Source organism: Mustela erminea, chromosome 21, assembly GCF_009829155.1.
Source record: "Mustela erminea isolate mMusErm1 chromosome 21, mMusErm1.Pri, whole genome shotgun sequence".
NCBI classification, from domain to species: domain Eukaryota; kingdom Metazoa; phylum Chordata; class Mammalia; order Carnivora; family Mustelidae; genus Mustela; species Mustela erminea.
The window spans coordinates 5474736-5498979 of record NC_045634.1 but is presented as its reverse complement, the minus strand read 5'-3'; the positions used below and the strand labels follow the sequence as shown (position 1 = coordinate 5498979).

General features: G+C 39.1%; 1 protein-coding gene across 1 annotated transcript in view; it reads left to right on the top strand.

The window, feature by feature from the left end:
* Positions 1-24244, top strand: part of ADAM9 (ADAM metallopeptidase domain 9) — a 147957-nt gene that overhangs the window by 91668 nt on the left and 32045 nt on the right. Inside the window, exons 15-16 of the mRNA XM_032329020.1 lie at positions 3658-3763; positions 7938-8121. Of these exons, the coding sequence (XP_032184911.1) occupies positions 3658-3763; positions 7938-8121 (290 nt within the window). The remainder of the gene's footprint in view (positions 1-3657; positions 3764-7937; positions 8122-24244) is intronic.

Sequence of the window (24244 nt, the reverse complement as noted above, 5' to 3'; positions counted from 1 at the left end):
TTCCTGCCAAGCAGGGAGCCTGATGTGGGGCTCGATCCCAGGACCCTGGCATCAAGACCTGAGCCAAAGGCAGATGCTTAACGACTGTGCCACCCAGGCACCCTGGGTTTAAGTCTTAACATCTAGTTCAGTAGAATCGTCGTTGTGTTTCCTGATGGAAGCATTCCTCTTGGAACTAAGATCTGTAGGATAGCAGGAATATAAGGTGGTAGGAACAGGAAGCAAAAATCTTGCTAGAAGGTCACTAGGAGAAAGAGTGGTGCCACTTCCACTTCTACCTCATGATTTCTGGACCAGTGGGGCCTGATGTAATGACTTATCTTTCACTTTTGAAAGGAACTATAGATATATCCCACACCACCAGCCCCTAGAAATTTCACAGAGGTAGAAGACCCCTGATTTTTTCTCAGATTTGCTTTCCACCTCTGACATGCAGTTTGTCTTACTGATTGATCTGCAGTGTTGCTACTTCTTGCTCACTAGGTTCAGTCAGATAATGGCATCCATAGAATGGATGGAATTATCTTTCTTTCAAAAGATAAGAAAAAGTCGATCAAGATCCCCCCAAACTAACTCATGGTGTAGGGTTGGAGAGTTGCTGTACCCCTGAGAGAGGACTGCCAACTGAAAGCAAAGTGCATCTGGTGATGGTTAGCAGCTGGGGTGGAGAGAACAGTACCTGCCAGGTCAGCAGCTGCGTCCCAGGTGCCAGGAGATCCATGAAGGTGCTCAGGCAATAGAACCACAGTAGCTAGAGCAGCACTTACCTCCCCAGCTGCTTGAGCTTCTGATAATCCACTCTTGTTCTCCAAGATCAGTCTGTCTTCTGCACAGGCCAGATAGCTTAGTTGACCTGGATTACCTTTCCAGTCCTTAATGGTGGTATTGACTTTGCAGTGGTTCCTGGATTGTGATATTTATTCCTTTTGGTTTACTGTTTTCCTAGGTAGTAGCAGTTCTAGTGACTTCCAGTTGGCCTTTCCTGCCATAATGGCCCTGACTCCACGGGTCAGGGAGCCAGCGTGGGGGTTCTGCTAGTTGCTGATTGTGTGTGTTCCAGTCATGCATTTTGGAACTGGGGAAATAAGCCCAGGATGGGTTTGGGATGCAGTGGGCCTCCTGTGAGTGAGGAGGACCTGAGCTGAAGCTCCATTGATAGCTGACCTCCATAGCTCTCTACTTTGACTGGTAGGCCACCGTGATGTTTTGGGTCTTCTGGATTCAGTGTCAGTTCAGAGCCAGTGTCCAGTAGTTCTGAGAGGTCTGATGATTTTCGTTTTGCACAATGCCGGGTTAACCTGGTATATGGCCATAGATCCTGTTGGGGAAGGACTGGAAAAAGAGTAAGAGTATATACATTTTGGGCCGTGAATCAAGTGTCTACCTGAAGAGGACCAGTCTTCCCATTCATGTAGGGGGTTCTGGGTGTGTAATAAGGCTCAAGTTTGGCAGTTGATTGAGGGCCTATTACACTGTTTTGTTCATTTGACCTCAAACTTTATACAGATGTAGTAAAAATTTACTGGTACACTTCCTCTCTTTTTATTTCTAGGAGCATCATGATCAGCTGACTATAGCCATAGGTCTGTGCAAGTCAGACTTTCTGATTGCTTCTTTGACTTTGCTGTTTGTTATGCCAAAGGATATCAAGTAGCTGTAATTCAGTAGTTCTGGTGAAGAACCATAGGGAGTGTACATTGAGGCCTGGCAGCACCTTTTGTTAGTCTGATTTTTATTACACACTGATGCTAGCTGTATTCCTGCAGTGATAGTCTTTATTGTATGGCATCTTGTGTTTCCTATCTCGGGTTCAAGTGATTGAGGTTCTCAAGGAAAAGGTTGCTTTCAGCATAATGAGGCAGATTGCTTTGTTTGATAATTGACAATGATGGGCTTATGCCCAAACCGTGCCGGGATCTTGTTTTCCTATATTCTTCTGTTTCTCTCTTGAGTCAGTAAAAACAGCAACAGCACCACGTTCAAGTGAATAAATAAGTGAGCACTAGATGTTTGTTGAAACTTGTCATTAAGACAGCAGAGAGTTACTAACAGGAGCTTTTCTGTATCTTTCCAGAGAGATACTGGTAAACTATATCCATTACTAATCAGGGCGTGGGACACTTAGTAGGGGATTAATACATATTTAAGAAAGAAAGGAAAGAGGAAGGGACGGAGAAGGAGGAAAGGAAAGGAGACCCAGAAAGGAAAGGAGACCCGAATCCTCTGTTTTTATTTTTATTTGTCTCAGTTAAGAAGATCAGTTACGGGTACCTGGGTGGCTCAGACAGTTAAATGTCTGCCTTCAGCTCAGGTCGTAATCTCCAAGTCCCGGGTTTGACCCCCATATTGGGCTCCCAGGTCAGCAGGAAGTCTACTTCTCCCTCTCCTTCTGTCTCTCCCCCTGCTTGTGCGCTCTCTCAAATGAATAATAAAATCCTAAAAAAAAAAAAAAAAAAGGCTCCTTCATGAGTATTGTGCTAGATCTCTCAGAAACTAGATGTTGACTTTGATCAGATTTCTGCTGCCTCTAGTTTCTGTCTCTTGTTCTGTTATAGCCCTTATCTTACGGTGGGTCAGAAAGGGATTGAGCCAAGAGGACTAAAAAATTAAATGGGATGTATTTGTGTTAATCAGGTCATGGTATAGAATAGTGGAGATCTGTCAACTTCTGGTCCATTTTGCAAAAATAAGCCACTCATCGCAGACTAAAAAATTATAACAGATACATTTTAACAAGTTAAATACTGTTATTTAGCAATGATGCCATCTTCATGGAGGCCTACGGAAAAGCCTAGGACTAAGTGAACTAGACTTACTTTTCTTTTTGGAGATTATCTGGATTTGTAGAGCTTCTGTTCTGTGGAAGGGCCCCGCTAGGGATGCTGCCACGTGCTGTTTGCCCTGTGTGGAAGGTTTCTGTTCCCTTTCCATGTCCTGTGGTCCCCTGCCTCTTTCTCGTTCCAGCTCCCCCCCGCCCCACAGTCATTTTCTTTTAACCAAAACAACATAGCGATAGATGTGCAAGATAGGCAAGTGAATTAACTTTTTTCAATAGAAAGTACTGGCATTTTGGCTTAAAAATATTTTCAAGGAAAGTTTTTTAGGAATGTGTAATTGGTGGGTGAACTGAACTTGAAGTGCTAACACTTACATAAGATGCAAGAAAGCAAGAATGGTTCGCTACTTCCTCAGCTGTCATGGTTGTTTGCCAGTCTGTCTTGTGAGTGGGGGGCATCTAAATTCAGCATCCAAATGTGGTAAATGAAAAAAACCAGTAATAATAGCTGGCAGTCTTTTAATTAGCCCTTCCCAGCCTGATCTAACGAGGCAGCAGGTACGTGTTTGAGAGGCTGAGAGCAGATACTCCGAGACCACCACCAGGCTGTGTGCACCTTTTCATTTATTTGTAATGTCATCTTGTTTAATGGCATTTCTTTTAATGACTTTTCTTTGAGTCCAGGGTAACTTTTAAATACTCCTAAGCTTTACTTTTACATTTCGTTAAGCATAAAATTGGAACAAAAATGTTCTACCTGTGAGGCTTGAAACATTTTAGAAGGTGTTAAAGCAGTTCATCCTGGTGTGTGGGTTGACATAGGGAATACTTCTATTTCTGCATTAAATTGCCATATTTTTTTTTTTTTCTTAATGTTACAGAAGCCAAGGCTGCCCCAAGAGATTGTTTCATTGATGTGAATTCTAAAGGTGACAGATTTGGCAATTGTGGCTTCTCTGGCAATGAATACAAGAAGTGTGCCACTGGGTAAGTGAAGGCAAGGCTGTGAAGGAATGTGCAAGAGTGTACGACCAGTCATCTCTGATATCTTTTGTATACTTCCTTGCAACTGCTTGCTTTCTCCCCCTTAAATACTGAAATTTCCAAACTTGAAAATTTTCTAACAAAGCTTTAGAAAGACTCTGAGAACTAGTAAAATAATTCATTTCTTTTGATGTTCATTGCCTAAAATCTAACAGATTGTAGAATCTTTGGTTTTCTTTATTCTACAGTAAGAACCTCAAATAAACATTCTTCCTCTTCTTTTTTGTCATTAAAAGATTAGGTTGATAAATGTGTAAATAAAGATATCTGCAGTCTTCATTCTGGATATTGTTATGTTCTTGCTCTCTGTAATTTTATTTTTTATTTTTGAAAAGATTTTATTTGTTTATTCATCAGAGAGAGAGAGAGAGCACAAGCAGCAGGGAGCAGCAGGCAGAGGGAGAAGCAGGCTCCCCACTGACTGGGGAGCCCGATGCAGGACTCGGTCCCAAAATGCTGGAATCATGACCTGAGCCAAAGGCAGATGCTTAACCAACGCTTGACCCAGGCGTCCCACTCTCTATAACTTTAAAGCGACAGATTAAAACTTTCTTGTTTCTGTAGTATTTGTGTATGATAAATAATTAATAGTTATTAAAAAATTGTAAATGAGAAAAGGTCATCCATAATCTCCATGGGTATATATTTACTAATTTCAGTGTATTTCTTCCTCTCTTTTTGTTTCTGTGCGCTATACATGCACACACTGATATTTTGTGTAATTGAAATTATTCTGAAATACTGTGCATCTCTTCTCCCGGCTCCACCTCCTACTTCGCCAGTTGGTCTAAGCAACCCTAGTGAAACAATGTTTGCTAAGAAGAAATAACAACAGTGATCTCCATGTTGCGAAATCCAACTGAAATTTTTAGGTCTTCATGCTACTTGACTTTTAGTAGCATTCAACTATGCTGGCCATTTTGTTCTTGAAGAAACCTCCCTCTTTGCTTGGCTTCTGTGTGGAAATTTCTTCTAGTGTTCTATGTTTCCAGTTGCTCTTTGAATGTGTTTATTTGTAGGCTCATCTTTATCTACTCAGCCATTAAATTCTGTGAGACACCAGCTGTGGCGGCCTACATGTGGTCCTTCTGCCACAGGGCCACCATCCATGCTGTTTCTTCTGGCTGGCATGTTCTCCAGTCCTCCACACCTTACGTTCAAAGACTTCCCCATCTTTCTTCACAGAACCAGATGCCCTCTTATAGGTGTTCTTACTGCTGTGTACCTTTCCCCCCTTAATCTTAGTCCATTTATTTTGTTCCAGTTCTTTAACAGTTATTAATATTTGGTGTATTTCACAGAATATTCAGAATTTACCTTTCTTGATACATAAAACAGAGTAGATGGAGGGAAAATAAAAAAAAAATCAAAGTATTTCAAAAGGGGATATGAACATGACTTTTGATATCTATCTTACATAGTTTTAAAAGTAGTTGTAGATATAAGTTCTCTTATAATTATGTAACACTTTTTGAGGGGAAGTCAAATTATTATTCTTTTTTTTCCAAATTATTATTCTTAATATATTTTTAGTATTTTTAATTCCATGGGAAGGTTTTATGTCCAAACCACTGCCCTAAGAACGATCATTTCCAACTATCATGTAATACCTGGTCAATATTAAGGTTTCTCCAGTTGTCCTTAAATTGTGTTTCATAGCTGTTTTTTTTCCACATTAGGATCTGTTAAGAATCATACATTGCATTTAATTGTCATGTCACTTAAGTCACTTTTAATCTAAAATAGTCTTCTTCATTTATTTTTTTCTTTTTAGTGATAGTGCCTTAAGGAAATAACTGGGCCAGTGGCCTTTTAGAATGGCCCATGATCTGGATTTGTTAGTTTCTTCTCATTGTTGTTTAACTTGTGTCTCTATCCCTTGATTTCTCTATAAATCAGAAGTTTAAAGTCTTAATTAAATTTAAAGTCTTAATTCAGGTTAAACATTTTAGGGAAGAATACTTCATGACTGGTACGTTATGTCAAGGAGGCACATAATTCTGGATAAATTCATTTTATTAGTGATACTAAGTGGCCATGACACGATCTTGCAACTTGTAGAGTTGTTTTGCCCATTACAGCTATCAGATAATATGTGGAGGAGTGATGATTTTATACCATATGAATAGCCAGTTTCCCACCAGTGTTTTACTTTGTGGTTTTAGCATGCATTGATGATCCTTGCCAGAAGCAATTATTCTATTGAGGCTTGTAATACAATTTTCCTTTATAAGAGTGACAATCTCTTAGCTTTGTTGGCTGCTTGCATTCCTTATTTTCTGAATTGCCTTTTTTGTATCTTTGCTAATCTTTTCTGTGGACGTGGTTTTTTTTTTTTTTTCTTATTGATTTGTAACCGCTTTTTAATATGTCACCAATACTACACACGAAACCTAAGTGTATCATAGGAATGTGAATTTTGGTAGGCTCCAACAGATGTTAACTTAGGTCTGCTTTATACTATGTTTTGTTTTAGAGATTTTCCTATCTAATTTCAACCAACTATGTGGATAGACATTGTTATTTATCTCTTGTTTTTCAGATGAAGGAACTGAAGCTGAGAAAGTGTAAGCACTTTATTCAAGTTAACTAGTAAATAATTGGTGACTTAAGAATAAATGTAAAGTTGTGACAAAATTACTAACTCGAGTGCAGGATAGAGTGAAGAGGAGACTTAATAGTATATGCAAAAAGTAAATAGGGATTTTAGCTAGTGATCAGTTCAAGGGCATCAATAATGTAATGTATTTACTGTAAAAGCTACTGTAGGGTTGCCTGGGTGCCTTAGTAGGTTGGGCTTCTGCCTTTGGCTCAGGTCATGATCCCAGGCTCCTGGGATCAAGTCCTGCTTTGGGCTTCTTGCTTACTGGGAAGTCTGCTTCTCCCTCTGTCCCTCCTCCTGCTTGTGCACTCTCTCTCAAATACATAAATAAAATCTTAAAAAAAAGCTGCTGTAATCTTGGGCTTAATAGTAGTACAGTATCTAAAATAAAGGAAATGTGAGCTCCATTTTGTTCTTTGCTTGTCAGGCTATAACTGAAATTTTGTGCCCTACTCTGAGTACTGTTCTTCAAGAGGCTGTGAGACAAACAAACTATTTAGAGGGGGAGTTCCTTGTTCCATAAGAAATGATTGTAGGGTATTGCTCTGTTGAAGTAAGTATTTAGGAAATACATGATAATTGTCCTAAAATAGCTGCCATGTGGGAGAAGGAAAAGACATTAGCTGTGTGATCTCATGTGGAAGGTCTGGGACCAATGAGGAACAGTTATAAGGAGATAGATTTTAACTCAAGAAGTAAAATAGTTTTGTGATATCTAGAATGAAAATTTTTAGGGACTAGTGAGTTAGAGGATTAGGTGAATTCAAGGAAAATTACATCCTATATCACTTGGCAGTGATACTGTAAAGGAGATTCAAGTGTAGGGTAGTTGCTTGGATCACAAGACAGTCAAGTAGAAGATTTCAATATAGCATCATCAGAGTTGATGGTAGTGGTATTTAGCGTGTTATGAAAGGTTATAGGAAGGGTATTGAGCTAACACAGCCTTGGTGATAAGAATTATAGTTAGGCATACCTTCATAATGCTTGTTGTAATGCTGAACCAGTGAATTGAATTAGTGAATTAATAAGTTGAGTCTTTAAGTAACTAAGAGTTAACCCAAGCCAAGAAGTGTGGAGTCTTTTCTTACTTTACAGTACAGAATCTAATTTTCTCCTTACTGTAACTCTATAAGAAGTCACAATTAAACTTTGGTATAGTCCTATTATTTTGAAATAATATGTGTGAAAACATTTGCAAAGTTATATTTATAAACAACTTTTTCCTCAGACTTTTTCGAGCTCTAGACAGATAGTAAAGAGAGATTAGGTGTGGGGGAAGAAGCAGCATGAGCACCACCTGGTACCCTACTAATCTCCATGTTAGCATCCACTTACCTCTTATCCATATTTGAAGAGAACTGCTTTGAAGTCTTTGCTCTCATATACTTTCTCTGTTGAGATTCCCTTCAGCTAAATATAAATAAACTTTCCTTATGTATCAAAATACACAATTTTCCTTTTGTATCTACACTGGGTATATTTTATGTTTGCATTATTCCTCTATCTTTATAGGAATGCATTGTGTGGAAAGCTTCAGTGTGAGAATGTCCAAGACATGCCTGTATTTGGAATCGTTCCCGCTATTATTCAGACTCCCAGTAAAGGCACCAAATGTTGGGGTGTGGATTTCCAGCTAGGATCAGATGTTCCAGATCCTGGGATGGTGAATGAAGGCACAAGATGTGATGATGGAAAGGTAATCAAAATGATTTTTCTCTGTGAAGTAAAGTTAAAAAAATTAAAAAAAACCTTATACAAAGTAATTTTGATTTATAAAAGAAATAGTTTTTGATATAATTTTGATTTATAAAAGAAATCGGTATTTATTATAGGGATTTTAGAAAATAAAAAGCCACCAAGGACAAAATTAAGAATGATTGTTATTCTCCTATCCAGATTTCACTGACAGACTGTATTATAGCCCCTGGCGTGTGTTGCAGTATACTGTGCATATTTCTTTCTCTGATCAATGAGCTATAATTTATTAGTGAGTCTGCTGGTGTGGGAGCACCTAGGTGATTGCCAGGGTTGTGTGGGTGTGTATGCTTGTGTGTTTCTGCACTAGAAATGGCAGAGTGAACATCTGCCCATGCTCCCTGCTACCCTGATCACTGTGGTTTGGATCAGCTCCTCACTTCCTACCAGTGGTTTCTGTATGAGAAAGTGAGTTAGGCCAAATTCCTTTTTGGGGAGAAAATATGTTAAGAAAGATAATTAAGAGTAGTGCAGAAACTGTAAGAATTCTTTAGCGATGCTATGAATTAAGAGCAGGTCAAGAAGAGTTATGGCAAACGTCAGTCATACAGAAGAGATACAGGGGAGCAGGAGTGTTGAGCAAGTTGAAGAAACCAACTTAGAGGAGCGTAGAAGACGAGAAGGAGGGGGAGAGAACATAAATGACTAATAACACGACATGTGAAGAAGACAGGTGGACTTGCAAGTTACCTTAATGTCTACAGTTTTCAGTACCAATTCTGTCCCTTCCTTCTTCCAAAAAGACCCTTATATTTTTGTGCCTGCCTTTGCCGCTGTAAGAACTCAATTGCTGTAGTTACTATAAACAGTGCTAAGGCAAATAGCTTTATAAATAAAACTTTCCAGAATATTATGTTTGTTTTCTGAGGTTAAACTACTATAATGGGATGTGCATGCTTTATTTACTTATTTATTTTTAAGATATATTTGTTTATTTGAGAGTGAGACCATGAATAGTAAGGGCAGAGGTTCCTTCTTTTGTGATTTGCTTAAAAAATTGGTCTGTTTTCTTACTGATTTAAAAGAATTTTTATTAATTTATGTCATATGTAATGTCATTTATATAACATGTATATAATATATAATAGATATAAATATATATAGTATTTTTGCCTGGCTTATTTCTTGCCTCTTCTTTCTTTAGTTTTTAGTGATTTTTTGCTATATTTGAACTTTTATATATTCAAATCCGTTATTCCTTTTCTTTATGGTTTCTAACTTTGCTTAAATATTTTTGAAGATCTTTCTCAGTATAATATCAGATCATAATTCTCCGGTATTTTCTAGTAGATTTTATTTTTCATTTAATTCCCCTTTAATCTAGGAGAATGTGGAGTATATTCAGTATGAGGTTGGCATTCTTTTTCCCCTTTTATCATTTATTCATTCAGAAATTACCATTGTATGTTGAGTTCTAATGTCGCTTTCTTCAGAATGGTTTATTATAAATAGTTCATTTATAATCTCTCTAATTTGAAATCTTCTTTAAATTACCTGTTAAATTTGTATATATTCAAGCCTTCATTTCTGTTTTTTTTTGTCTTTATGCTTTTGCTATTTCTAACTACTCATGTTTGTACTGCCTTGTTTCAGTTTTTATTGGTTTCATAATATATTTTTAATATCTGGTCATGCAAATGCCCATTCATTCTTTTTTCCTACAGAAAAGTAGGAAAATGGATTTTAATTCATTTATCATTCCAGATGAACTTGAGATAATTTTTGTCAGGGTATAAAAAAATTAAAAATGTAATTAAAAAGCGCTTTTTATTTTGGTTGGGGTGACATTAAAACTTATAATAGGGAAAAGTGACATCATTACATTATTGAGTCTTCTGATAGGAAAGCATTGTATGTGTCTCCATTTTTGGGAGGCCTTTTAAGGATTTAGTCTTACAGGTTTTTCTGGGTTTTTTTTTTTTTTATTGCTGGATGTATTTTTTTTTTTAAGATTTTATTTATTTATTTGACAGACAGAGATCACAGGCAGGCAGAGAGAGAGGAAGGGAAGCAGGCTCCCTGCTGAGCAGAGAGCCTGATGTGGGGCTTGATCCCAGGACCCTGAGATCATAACCTGAGCCAAAGGCAGGGGCTTAACCCACTGAGCAACCCAGACGCCCCTGCTGGATGTATTTTTATTGCTATTATGAACAGCCCCATTTTCTTCTGTTATATTTTCTAATTTGTTATGTTACAATTTCTAATTAGTTTTATTGGCAAGAAAAGCTATTTTGTTTGTATTTTTAACTAGGTATTATTGATATTCAGAAAAAAATTTGTTTGTATATGTTTATATTTTGTTTCCAGCCATACACTTTCACATATTTCTATTAATTATATTAGAATTTTCTAGGTAAACAGTCATCATTTTTTTTTTTTTTTTTATCAGAGAGAGAGAGGGGGAGAGAGTGAGCACAGGCAGATAGAATGACAGGCAGAGGCAGAGGGAGAAGCAGGCTCCCCACCGAGCAAGGAGCCCGATGTGGGACTCGATCCCAGCACGCTGGGATCATGACCTGAGCCGAAGGCAGCTGCTTAACCAACTGAGCCACCCAGGCGTCCCAACAGTCATCATTTGTAAATGATAAAATGTTCATTTTCTTTCTGATATTTACAATTTGGATTTGTTTTGGATATATATATTCGATAGATATATTTGATATTATATTATATATGCAATTTGTAATGGCAATGATAGCACTTCCAGAACAATTTCAAATACTGATAGCGTACATCTTTGTCTTGACCATCTTGGGATGGGAATACATCTAATCTTTCAGGTTATGTATGATTTTGGCTAATGGCTTGGGGGAGATAGTATTTTTCCTTTAGTGAAGTATTCTTTTAATCCTATTTAATAAGAAAAAAAAAGAATAGATTTTATATTTTATGAGTAGTTTTTTTGATATTAAAAATATTAAATATTTTAAAATATTAGATACTATTAAAATAATTATTATTTACTTTTGACTTACTAATGTGTGCTGGGTTATCCCAATAAATTCCCTAACATTAAATTATCTCTACATTCCTGGAGCATCTGGTAACATTAAATTTTTCTTGAGATATATTCCTGGGCTAATTTCATTTTGTATTCTGTAACTGTATACTTCTGATATTTTTTGAATTGATGAAATTTTACTGTGTGGATTATAATCAGTACTCTTAGGCCTCACAAAAACTCAGATAAGATTAAATTAAAGGATAATAAGAAATTAATTGATTTAAGTCAAAGAGTCCCATAAAGAGCTTTGGAACCCAGAATCACAAATAATGTTCTTGCAATTCTTTCTAGTATTTTTCATCTTTGCCTCTCCCTTATTGGCTCCCTGTGCTTCTTCTGCCCCCTCCGGCCCTGGTTTTATTGAGATATAATTGAATATAACATGGTATAAGTTTAAGGTATAATCATTGTGATGATTCAATACATGTATTTATTGCAAAATGATTACCACAGTAAGGTTAATTGGCACATCTATTACTTCACATAAATATATTTTCTTTTTTTTTCGGTGGTAAGAACATTTCAGATTTATTCTCCTGGCAACTTTCAAGCATATAATATTGTTAACTATAATCATATGTTGAATATTAGATACCCAGAACTTCCTCTATAACTGGAAGTTTGTGCCATTGGATTGACGTCTCCTCACTTATCCTACTCCCCAACCTCTGAAAAACAGCATTCTACTCTCTGTTTCTGAGTATGACTTTTTTTTTTTTTTAAGATTGTACCTGTCAGTGAGATCATACAATATTTGTCTTTCTTTTTCAGACTTGTTTCATTTAGAATAATGCCCTCAAGTTCTATGCATCTTGTTGTAAGTGGCAGAATTGGTTGATCAGGAGTGTGTTGTTTACTTTTATTTATGTATTTATTTGTAAAGATTTAATTTATTCATTTGACAGAAAGAGAGAGCAAAAGAAGGTGGAGCTGCAGGTAGAGGGAGGAAGAGGGAGAAGCAGACTCCCTGCTGATCAGGGAGCCCAATGTGGGTCTCAATCCAGGACCCCGGGATCATGACCCGACCTAAAGGCAGATGTTTAACTGACTGAGCCATGTCCTGTTGTTTACTTTCTACATTTTTGTGAATTTCCCATTTTCCTCCTCTCACAAATTTCTGATTTCAGAAATCAGAAATTGTGATTGGAAAAGATACTAGATATGATTTTAGTCTTTTTAGATTTGTTAAGTCTTGCTTTGGGGCCCAACATAAGTTGTATCCTGTAGAATGTTCTGTGTGTGCTTAAGAAGAGTATATGTTCTGCTGCTGTTGCATGGGCTGTTCTGTTTATGTTTGTTAGATCCATTTTAGTCTATAAAGTTCTTCAGGTCTGCTGTTTTCTTACTAAGTTTCTTTCTGATTATCCAATGTTGAATGTAGGGTTTTAAAGTCCACTACTGTTATTATATTGCTATTTCTCTCTTCAGTTTTGTTATTATTTGCTTTAAATATTTAGGTGCTCCCATGTAAGGTGCATAAATATCTAAAATTGTTATAGCCTCATGATGAATTGATTCCTTAATCCCTATTTCATGACCTTCTTTGTCTCTTGCAACCAGTTTTGACTAAGTCTATTATATGTGATATAAGTATAACCATTTACATGGAATATTTTTTTCTGTCTCCTCACTTTCAACCTGTATGCACTTAGAACTAATGTGAGCTTTTCTTAGGCTGCTTATTGTTGGATCTTGATTTTTTTTTAAAAATTTATTCAGCCACTTTGTATTTTTAATTGGGAATTTAGTTCATTTATATTTAAAGTAATTATTGGTAGGTATTGATTGCCATTTCATTGTTGACTGTTTTTCAGTTTTTTTGTTCCTTTCTTCTGCTCTTCCTATCTTCCTTTGTGATTTTTTTTTTGGTAGTGTATACTTTAATTCTTTTCTCTTTATCTTTTGCCTGTCTACTATGTTCCTTCTCTTGTGGTTACCATAAGGCTTATATAAAACACTATGTAGGTATAAGTCTATTTTAAGCTGATAACTTACCTTCAATTGCATATACAAGCTCTACAATTTTACTTCTTTCATATTTTAAACTATTGATGTCATACTTTGCATTTTCTTATATTATGCATCCATTAATAAGTTATTTTTCTTTTTTAAGTTTTGTAATAGAGATAAAGTGATTTTATACCATTATAGTATTAAGGTATTCAGAATTTGACTATGTATTTCCTTTTACCATGAGTTTTGTGGTTTTATATGTTTTCATATTGTTAGTATCCTTTCGTTTCAACTTGGATTCTCTTTAACATTTCTTGAAAGGCAGGGCTAGTAGTGGTGAACTCTTCTGTTGTTTGTCTGGGAATGTCTTTTTTTTTTTAAAGATTTTATTTATTTACTTGAGAGAGAGACAGTGAGAGAGAGCATGAACGAGGAGAAGGTCAGAGAGAGAAGCAGACTCCTCATGGAGCTGGGAGTCTGATGCGGGACTCGATCCCGGGACTCCAGGATCATGACCTGAGCCGAAGGCAGTCGTCCAACCAACTGAGCCACCCAGGCGTCCCTGTCTGGGAATGTCTTTAGCTCTCCTTCATTTCTGAAGGACAGTTTTGCCATGTATAGTATTTTTGGTTGGCAATTTTTTATTCTTGTTGTTCAGCACATTGCCTGTATCATTTCACTTTGTCCTGGCTTGCAAGGTTTCTTTAGAGACATCCATTAATAGCCATATGGGGGTTCCCTTGTATGTGATGAGTCTTGCCGCTTTCTCTTCTTCCAAAATTCTCTTCTTTTTGTCTTTTAACATCTGACTAATGTGTCTCAAAGTAATTTTGGGGTTGATCTTTCATGGAGTTCTTTGAGTTTCCTATACCTGAATGTCCATATTCTCCCATGATTTGGGGAAATTTCAATTATTTTTTTAAATAAACTTTCTGCCAAGTTCTTCTTCAGGGACTCCTATGATATGAATGTTTGTTCATTTAATGGTGTCCCTTAATTCACATAGGCTTTCTTTACTCTTTTTCAAAAAAGTCTTTTTTCTTTTTGTTTCTCTACCTGGCTTTTTTTTTTTTTTTAAGATTTTATTTATTTGAGAGAGAGAGAGCATGTGCACAAGCATGGAGAGGGCCATAGGGAGAGGGAGAAGCAGACTCCCTGCTGATCAGGGACCTGATTGGGGGGGGGGGGGCTCGATCCCAGGATCCTGGGATCATGACCTGAGCCAAAGGCAGATGCTTAACTGCCTGAGCCCCACAGGCACCCCATCTAACTGGTTAATTTCAAGCAGTGTGTCTTTGAGTTTGCCTATTATTTCTTCTGGATGAGTAAATTTGTTCTTAAAGCTCTCCATTACATTTTTCATCTCTGTCATTGTTTTCTTCACCTGCAGGTTTTCTTTTTCATTCCTTTTTATGGTCTCTACTTCTTTATTAAGCTCATTCTATTCATTCATTGTTTCTCTGATTTTGTTTAGAAGTCTATATTCTCTCTCATTTCATTCACTTTCTTTATGATGATTATTTTGCATTCTTTGTCAGGTAACCTATAGATCATCATTTCTTTAGGGTCATTTATTAGCACTTTATTAGTTTCTTTTGGTGAGGTCATAGTCCCCTGATTCTTCCATGTAGTGTTATATTGATGGACGTGTATTTGAAGAAACAAACACTTATTCTGGTCTTTACAGATTGGTTTCATGAGGTAAGGCCCTCCTGTCTATTTTCTATGTTGATGGGATTACCTCTGGAATATTAGTTGGGCTGGTTTGGAGCTGGTTACAGCTCCCTAGTGGGGTCTTGTTTTCAGGGGCTTTGGTAGGTATAGATGCTGACTGGTCCCTCAGTGGATTGAACTACCTTCAGTACCTTGTTCAGTAAGTAGGGTGGCCTTAAGACAAGGGTCTGCTTCAGAGTCCGCAGTTGGGTCTTCAGACACCGGCCTATTACCACGTTCATGGACTGGTATGGCTCCCATTAGGGAGGGACCTGAGAAGATTGCTGTCTATTCACTTGATGGGTCCCTGAGTGGCCAGGACTGCTCCCTGACTAGTGGAAAGGACTAGAGCAGAAGATAGAGCTAGTTCAGGATCTCTTGATGTGCAGGGATGAGCATCTACTATTGGGTCTCTGTGCTGGCAGGACAGCTTGTGGACTAAGGCTTGGAGCTTCTGAAACCTAGTACAGATCCCCTTCAGAATCCTTGGGATTGCAGGAGGTGGGTCCCTTGGTTGGTGGATCTGGTGGGGGATCTGGTGGTATGGCTATGATGGGGCTGGAGCCAAGTTTAGGGCCCTTGAGGCTTTCTGGGGTTCTAGCTCAGAGTGTCTCATTTTGGATCCTTGTGCCAGCAAGTGTATTCACAGACTGTGGTTGCTAGGTTCACAAGTATACGGTTCTTTTAGAAATGCTGGGGTGGTTGACAAGAGTGTCTCTCACTGGGACCTGGACCCTTCAGGCTACTGGCAGACTGTGGCTGTGAAGAAACTAGAGCTAATTATAGGGCCCTTTCAAGTGCTCAAGGGGCACAGATGGGACTTTCTCCTGCATGGTCCCTGTGCCAACAGGCCTGTTCAAGGAGAGTGGCTGGGAGGGGACTGGCGTTGAGTATAGGGCCCTTTAAGATTCTATAATCTGTGTTTGACAGGTCTATCTCCAGAGGCTCCCAGACTGTGGGTCAAGGGGGCCTAAAGTTCATGGACCACAGCTGGGACTGAGGTCTGTATACCTACTATTTGATGTACATGTGGATGTGACTTCTCTTGGGTGCTTTGGTATTTGGTGCTGGTGACAGACCTAAAGCCAGATGGGTCTGTAGCCCTTCAGGGTATAGAGCTGCTTCTGAGTCTATAGCCAGGACCATGGTTGGTAAGTCAGCTTCCTAGTATACAAGCCTAACTTCTCAAAATGGCTCTCCTTAGTCTTGGACTACAGAGGGGTTTCATTAATCTCCTATTTGGATCCCAGATCTCTTGCAAAGGCATTTTGTCATGGATAGATTTCAAAATATTATGTGTGTGGTGGGGGTTATTGTTAAGGGATGTTTTATGAGGTCATTTTGCTGATATCACTTCTCTCTTGTTGGCTTTATTCCTTCTGGTGCATACAGAGATTTACAATATAGCAGGAAAAAACCCTCATATTTTCCCAGTACCCTTGAGGTAGGTAGGGCTGTTTTTCCCTCCAGCTATAAATCAAGACTTCCTGGGAAGGGAATATAAGGGACCACTTGAAGGGCCGGTTGTGTAATGTCCAGCAGTATAAAACAGTATGATTGGTGGGGTCTAGAATACAGGAATACAGGCTCTGCCACATGTTTAGTCCTCTTTTAAATCCATGACACTGAGGGGAGGTGAAGAGTTAGGTACGTTTACCAGAAAAAAGAAAGAGAGAGAGAGAGAGATGAGAAATCATACTGAATAGAATTAAAAAAGAAAAAAGGAAAAGAAAACAAGTCAACAAAATACAGAAACAAACAAAAAAATAAAATAGACACCATTGCAGTCAATTTTTATTATATAGTCTCTGCTTTCTTAAGCTTCAGTGCCTGAGACTAGTCATTACTGGTCATGTTTTAGTGTGCTCAGGCTGCCATAAAAAATACTAGCTCCCAGTTGGCTTAAACAACAGAAATTTATTTCTCATAGTTCTGGAGCCTGGTAAGTCCCAAGATCAAGGTGCCATTAAGGTACATTTCCTTCTTAGACCTCTTCTCTTGGCTCGTAGGTGGTTATCATCTTACTGTGTGCTCACATGACCCCTTTTCTGTGTGCATGTGGAGGGCCAGAAAGAAAGAGAGCACAAACTCTCTGGTGTCTCATGAAGGCACTAATCCCGTCAGACCAGGTTCCACCCTCATCTAAACTTAATTACCTCCAGAAGTCTTCATCTCCAAATACCATCATTCAGCATCTGAATTTTGAGACAGTACAAACATTGAGTTCATAAAGAGAGCCACTAGAATAGACTTAAATTTTAAGAGAAGTAGGATAATACTCATTCCTTTTTCATGCCCAAATACCTTTTAGCTGTTGTGTTGTGCATTCTGCTCAGTGTGGTAAAGGCTTTGAAGCATTTCCTAAACATTTGCACGTTTCAGTTTATTTTAGGTATTTGTTTAGTTTTGGTCTAAGCATAAGTGAGAAATATTGGTCAGTGTATTAGGGTTCTCTCCAGAGAAGCAGAACTAATAGGATGTGTGTGTGTGTGTGTGTGTGTGTGTGTGTGTAGGATTTTTTATAGGAAATTAAAAAAAATTATTTATTTATTTGACACACAGATCACAAGTAGGGAGAGAGGCAGGCAGAGAGAGAGGGGAAAGCAGGCTCCCTGCTGAGCAGAGAGCCCGATGCGGGCCTCGATCTCAGAACTCTGAGATCATGACCTGAGCAGAAGGCAGAGGCTTAACCCACTGAGCCACCCAGGCACCCTGTGTAGGAATTTTTTTATATGGAATTGGCTTACACGATTATGGAGATTAACAAGTCCTAGGATCCAATATCTTCAGTAGGCAAGCTGGACACTCAGAAGAGCTAATGGTGTAGTTCTGGTCTAAAGTCTGGGACAGAGAAGATAGTTAAGCACGAAGGGAGACTATGGGTGCTTAAGCCATTTCTTTGTGTGACTTACTAATACCTTCAGGATCTGCTCAAGCTTACCATGTATCTGCCACTTTAATTTGATGATGGAATATTACTGTGCCTGCTAGACTTTAAGCATGGTGGGTCAGGTAAACACCCAGTTCATGTCCTGGACATGACTGGATAGTTCATGGACAGTTAGGTCCTGTGGTAACTTGGTAGCTTATGGTTAAGTGTTCAGTCTAGAAAGGCCTCCATAGCAGGCCACGAGCTGTATCTAAAAAAGAGAGTAGTTATCTGGTGAGGATGGCAGGATTTTCCTCCAAAACCCTAAGTTCTAACATAGTGCTGTTCACCTCTGAGGAACTGCCAGAGGGTCCAGAGAGCATTCCTATTGCCACTGATATCTGAAGCATCACCGAATGTTTTGGAGCAAGGGCCCATTTGGCAGAACAGTTTGTGTGGCCTCCTAGACCTGTTGCAGAATCTTCTCTTGCTCTAGTCCATACTCCACTAGCAGCTTTTCAGGTCACATGGTAAGTGGACTTGAGTAACATGCCCAGATCAGGACTGTATCGCCTCCAAAGTCAGAGGCCTACTAGTTGTCTTACCTCTTTTTAATTGCCAGTGGGGCCTGATGTAACATCTTATCCTTCACTTTTTTTTTTTTTTTTAAGATTTTATTTATTTTTTATTTAATGGACAGAGATCACAAGTAGGCAGAGAGGCAGGCAGAGAGAGAGGAGGAAGCAGGCTCCCTGCTGAGCAGAGAGCCCAATGTGGGGCTCGATCCCAGGACCCTGAGATCATGACCTGAGCCGAAGGCAGAGGCTTAACCCACTGAGCCACCCAGGTGCCTCAGCGTTGCTACTTCTTGCTCACTAGGTTCAGTCAGGGTAATGGCATCCATAGAATGGATGGAATTATCTTTCTTCTGTAAGATAAGAAAAAGTCGATCAAGATCCCCCCAAACTAACTTATGGTGTAGGGCTGGAGAGTTGCTGTACCCCTGAGAGAGGACCTTGGAGGTGTGTTGCTGGCCCCGCCAGCTGAAAGCAAAGTGTATCTGGTGATTGTTAGCAGCTGGGGTGGAGAGAACAGTACCTGCCAGGTCAGCAGCTGCGTCCCAGGTGCCGGGAGATCCGTGAATGTGCTCAAGCAATAGAACCACAGTAGCTAGAGCAGCAGTTACCTCCCCAGCTGCTTCAGCTTCTGATAATCCACTCTTGTTCTCCAAGATCTGTCTTCTGCACAGGCCAGATAGCTTAGTTGACCTGGATTACCTTTCCAGTCCTTAATGGTGGTATTGACTTTGCAGTGGTTCCTGGATTGTGGTATTTATCCCTTTTGGTTTACTGTTTTCCTAGGTAGTAGCAGTTCTAGTGGCTTCCAGGTGACCTTTCCTGCCATAATGGCCCTGACTCCACAGGTCAGGGAGCCAGCGTGGGGATTCTGCTAGTTGCTGATTGTGTGTGTTCCAGTCGTGCATTTTGGAGCTGGGGAAATAAACCCAGGATGGGTTTGGGATGCAGTGGGCCTCCTGTGAGTGAGGAGGACCTGAGCTGAAGCTCCATTGATAGCTGACCTCCATAGCTTCCTACTTTGACTGGTAGGCCACCTGATGTTTTGGGTCTTCTGGATTCAGTGTCGGTTCAGAGCCAGTGTCCAGTAGTTCCTGAGAGGTCTGATGATTTTTGTTTTGCACAATGCCCGGTTACCCTGGTATATGGCCATAGATCCTGTTGGGGAAGGATTGGAGAAAGAGTGAGAGTATACATTTTGGGCCGTGAATCAAGCGTCTACCTGAAGAGGACCAGTCCTCCTGTTCACGTAGGGGGTTCTGGGTGTGTAATGAGGCTCAGGTTTGGCACTTGATTGAGGGCCTATTACACTGTTTTGTTCATTTGACCTCGAACTTTTCTGCTTATACAGATGTAGTAAAAATTTATTGGTACACTTCCTCTCTTTTTTATTTCTAGGAGCACCATGATCAGCTTATCAATGCCTTAGGTCTGTGCAAATCAGACTTTTCTGATTGCTTCTTTGACTTTGCTCTTTATTATGGTGATCATATCCACCTTGCCTTTGTAGTTGAGTGCCTTTGCACTTGCCCCTACCCCTGGCATTCAGTTAACTCCGTGACATTTGTGTGCCAATTCAGTGACTGCTGTTCCTAATGTAAAGTGGCCTAAGATAAGAGTGATGATACAACAATTTAGGACTGCAGGGACTCCCCTCACAATTTATTTCTCACAGTTATGGTGAAAGGTGTGTCTGCTGGACCCCTCCAGAGTGAGTGAATGGGTCTGAAATGGCAAACCCATTCTTAACATTACAACCTTCCCTAAGTCTTTGAATCCTTTCTCCTGCCTTTAACCAAGACACGTCTAGCATTTCCAACATGCTCAGCATGGGCTAACTTCTGGTCCATATTTTAGTTGATTAACCAACAAACTGTTAAAGCTCTTTCTAAATCCCTATCCTGCAGCATTGAATGCAGAATCTCTACCTAGTAAGTGCCTTGATAAATTTGGCCTGATCCCACTTTATGATCCTTCCACCATTATTCCACACCCTTAATATCCATTCTGACACATGTTCTGTCATGATAAATTAGAAGACTCAAGAAGTTCTTTTCCTCCTTATAGGTCACACTTTTAGGGGCCTGCTGAGATTTGAGTCTAGTAGATAGGTCTAACAGAGAAGAGGGCTGGTGGAGATGATTTCTGTGGAGAATCAGCATTGTCTTGCAGGACAGCTTCCTCATAGGAGACCATTACAATTTCCTCAGGCAATGCTGTGCTAATCCCTCTTCTTGAGAGTGAAGGGGCCTTTTCTGTTGATAGTAGGGAGACTGCTTCCACTGGCAGGAAGGACTTATGAGTATTTAGGGGCTCCCTGATTCAGGTTAGACTTCTGTTCATTTGACCTAGAACTTTTCTTCTTACACAGATATTGGGGTCTTGCCACACATCTCATTCCAACTTTCAGGATCACATTCTGTCCCCCTAGTGCCCTCACTTTAGTAGTAGATACCCTGCAAAGTTGGGAGGTCCAATTTGTGTTGTAATCTCACCAGCTGAAGGATGAAATTCTGGGTTTGATTTTCAGAGTTCTCAGCCCTGTGGCTACAAAAGATTAAGGCCTCCTTCAGGTTATTTTTGTTGTATTTGAGCTGAGAGTTCGTTTCTGAGCTTATTCTTTTTATCCTCTACCTTGTCCAGTGACATTAGGAGTAACCATTGATCTCATATTTGTTAGTTTGACGGAAGTGTTTGAAAATACCATATGTACAATTACCCAGGTCCTTGATTCTTATAAGTTGATTAGGAATAACAAGTAGTGATATTTTGGATGTCTTCCTGCCAGATCATGCTATGGACTCTCAGTACTCTTCTCTTGCAAATGAAGTCATTAACATCTTTAAATGTAGTCAGGTAAGAGCCAATTCCAGAAACCCAGGGACCAATACAGAAAACTCATCTTTAAAAATTATTTTTCTAGAACCAGTCTTAGTATCTGCATTAGTCAGGGTTCTCCTGAGAAACAGAACCAATAAGAATTATATGTGTGTGTGTGTGTGTGTGTGTGTGTGTGTGTGTGTGTATGTATATATCACTCATTCATTTATTACAAGGAATGGACTCATATAATTATGGGGTCTAATAAGGCCAAGATTTGCATTTTGCAAGCTGGAGATCTAGGAGAGATCATGGTACAGTTCCAGCCTGAGTCCAAAGGCCTTAGAACCAGGAAAGCTGGTGATAGTTCTAGCCTGGAAGCCAGCAGTCTCAATGACTATGAAGAGCCAATATTTTAGTTCAAGTTAGGAGGAAGACAAAATCAGCCTGAGGTTGAAGACAGGCAGGCAGGAGTAATTCTTACTCAGGGGCAGGTCAGGCTTTTTGTTCTAGTCTGTCCATCATCTGATGGGATGAGGCCCATGCATGTTAGGAAAGCAATCTACTTTGCTCAGTCTATTGATTTAAATGTTAAACTGACCAAAAAAAGCACCCTCACAGAAACACTCAGAATAATTTCTGACCACAGATCTGACACTCTGTCTGTCCTGTACAGGTGATAAGCATCATAATTATTATAAATTAATGAAGTTCCAAGTAAAAACATTTATTGGGAAAAAAAAGTCTGTAAAATGTGGTGGATTGTAATATTCATTTATCTTCTTTATTTGCTACACCCTCTCAAAATAGAAAGGAATAAATAGGGAATAAGTCTTGAAGTATGGAATGTATGAGATTTCAACAGTAGATAAAGATTTTAACACATTTTGAAAAACTGAAAGAGGATAGAAAATAGTAGACCGTAGTGGAATCTACAGTTTATAGTGCAAACTGATGGGATATGAACAAGAAGACTCTCTTACGCTGGCAGAACCCTAAACACATTGGTTTTCAGCTCAGATTTGGAAAAACTGGTTGTAGCTGAGAGTGGGGTGAAGCGTGAAACTGAATATAGAATTACTTTTAGTCTAATCATGGAAAGGCTAACTGGTTGGCCTATCTGCCCACTCTTCCTCTGTGGTCATCAGAGCAACAGCAAGTAGTTGCCTATTCCTCCAGGTTGGAGGTGAGACAGTAGAACTTCTGATACATAGTTGGCTATCCTCTGTGAGATGCCTTTCTCCCTATCCTAATGCTAGTATCCTGTTTCTCTTCTTGCACATATAACTGCACTATGGATGGATTGTTACATAAAATTGGAAATTCTTGGAAGAAGCTGAGCAGAAAGACTGAGACAGAAAAATGAGAGAAAGATAAAAGCCTGACAGGATCAATTAAAGATTTAAAAATCTAACTAATTTAAACCTTTGGAGAAAGAAAATAGAGAAAATGGACAATTGTGAAATTACAGAGCACTTGTTAAAGAAAAATCCTGATAGCTTCCAGAGATAAAACAAACAAACAAATAAAAACAAAACAAAACAAAACCCCAAAGCAAACAAAAGAATAAAAAGGTCACAAATAAAGGAATGAGATTGAAAACTGCATTTTGGAATACAGGGGAGCCATGCTTTTATTTTCTGAAAGAGTCTCAACCTAGAATTCTGCCAAAGTATCAGTCAAGTGAGATGGGCACAATAAAAACAATTCAGACATTCAAAGACTCAGAAAATTGGTCTTTTCTTTTCTAAGAAATCATTTAATGTACTTTTCCAGCAAATGAGGAAGTAACCTGAAAAGAGAAAGAATTGTTATCTAGGATACAGAAGAATGTCAAAGAGAAATTCCAAGATAATAGCTGTGTACCAGGCTGGAGAATAATCAGTTCATTTGGAGCAAGGGATCCCTAAAGGAAGGTTTCTAGAGAAAGAGGAAACTCAAAAGATGAAATGACATAATAGCCTTTTTAAAAAATTTTTTTGGTGGGGGTTTGAATATTGATATGACAGAGGCTGATTGTGGAAGAAGAAAGGCAAGTGTTTGCTATAGCGAAAACAAAAGCTATATAAGAAAGAAAATACACTCTTAATACTCAGCTTTGAAATCAACAATGTTTTGTTTTAATTGTTGGCAAGGAATACTTAGTCCCTACTTCACTGTGTCCTTTTGGAGGAACTTCAACATTCAGGTTTTCAGTGACTTCAGCAACATGACTGAGTAAGAGGTTCCTCATTTGTGTCTGCACCCCTCCAACCCCACCTCAATAATAACAATTTGGTATCCATTCATCGACAAAAGTGCCTTTGTGGGAGCTGTGGGATCTAGCATCATATATCAAGGGACCAGGGAGGAGCATTGTCTACTGTGTGTTAGATAGTTAGGTTATAAGGACCTTGGTGCTGGCTGTGGACCCTTCGGTGGCCTCTTTCTGGCTCTAACCCTTCTGGGCTACAGTCTGTAAGTCCCTAGAAACACAGTCTTAGACAATCACCCACAGATGAGAGAACCTTTGGAGAAGTCCAGGTTTCCAGCAGAGAAGTTCCAGCACAGTATTGGAGCAAAATACATGAGTTTAGACATTAGAGTGGGTAAGAGGAGCAGTTTGGCTTTACCTGCATCACCCCTCTCAAGATGGCACAGCTTAGGGGCCAGATAAATCTTTTTAGCCTGCGGTTTCTCCCATGAGGGGAAGTGAGAGTGGTTGAGTGAGTGAGCACCTGGCTTTCTCAGCTGTGCAAGACCTGTTCACTCTCACCTCATCCAGAGTGTGGACTTTTGACCTGCATGAGGTGAAAGGAGGGGATAAGAAGCTGGGAGAGTGGCACATTACTCTTGGAGGACATTAAAGGGATGTGATCTGAGAGTCCTATGTACCATTTAGGAAGATTGAAATCATACCAAGTATCTTTTCTGACCACACTGGTGTGAAAGTGGGAATCATCAACAAGAGAAAAACTTTAAAGTTCATAAATATGTAGAAATTAAACATCACATCACATTCCTGAACAACCAGTGGTATATCAGAAGTATCTTGAAACAAACATAACGTAAAGACTACAAACTAAAACTTATGGGATACAACAAAAGCATTTCTAATGTGGAAGTTCATAGCAATAAACACCTACATTAA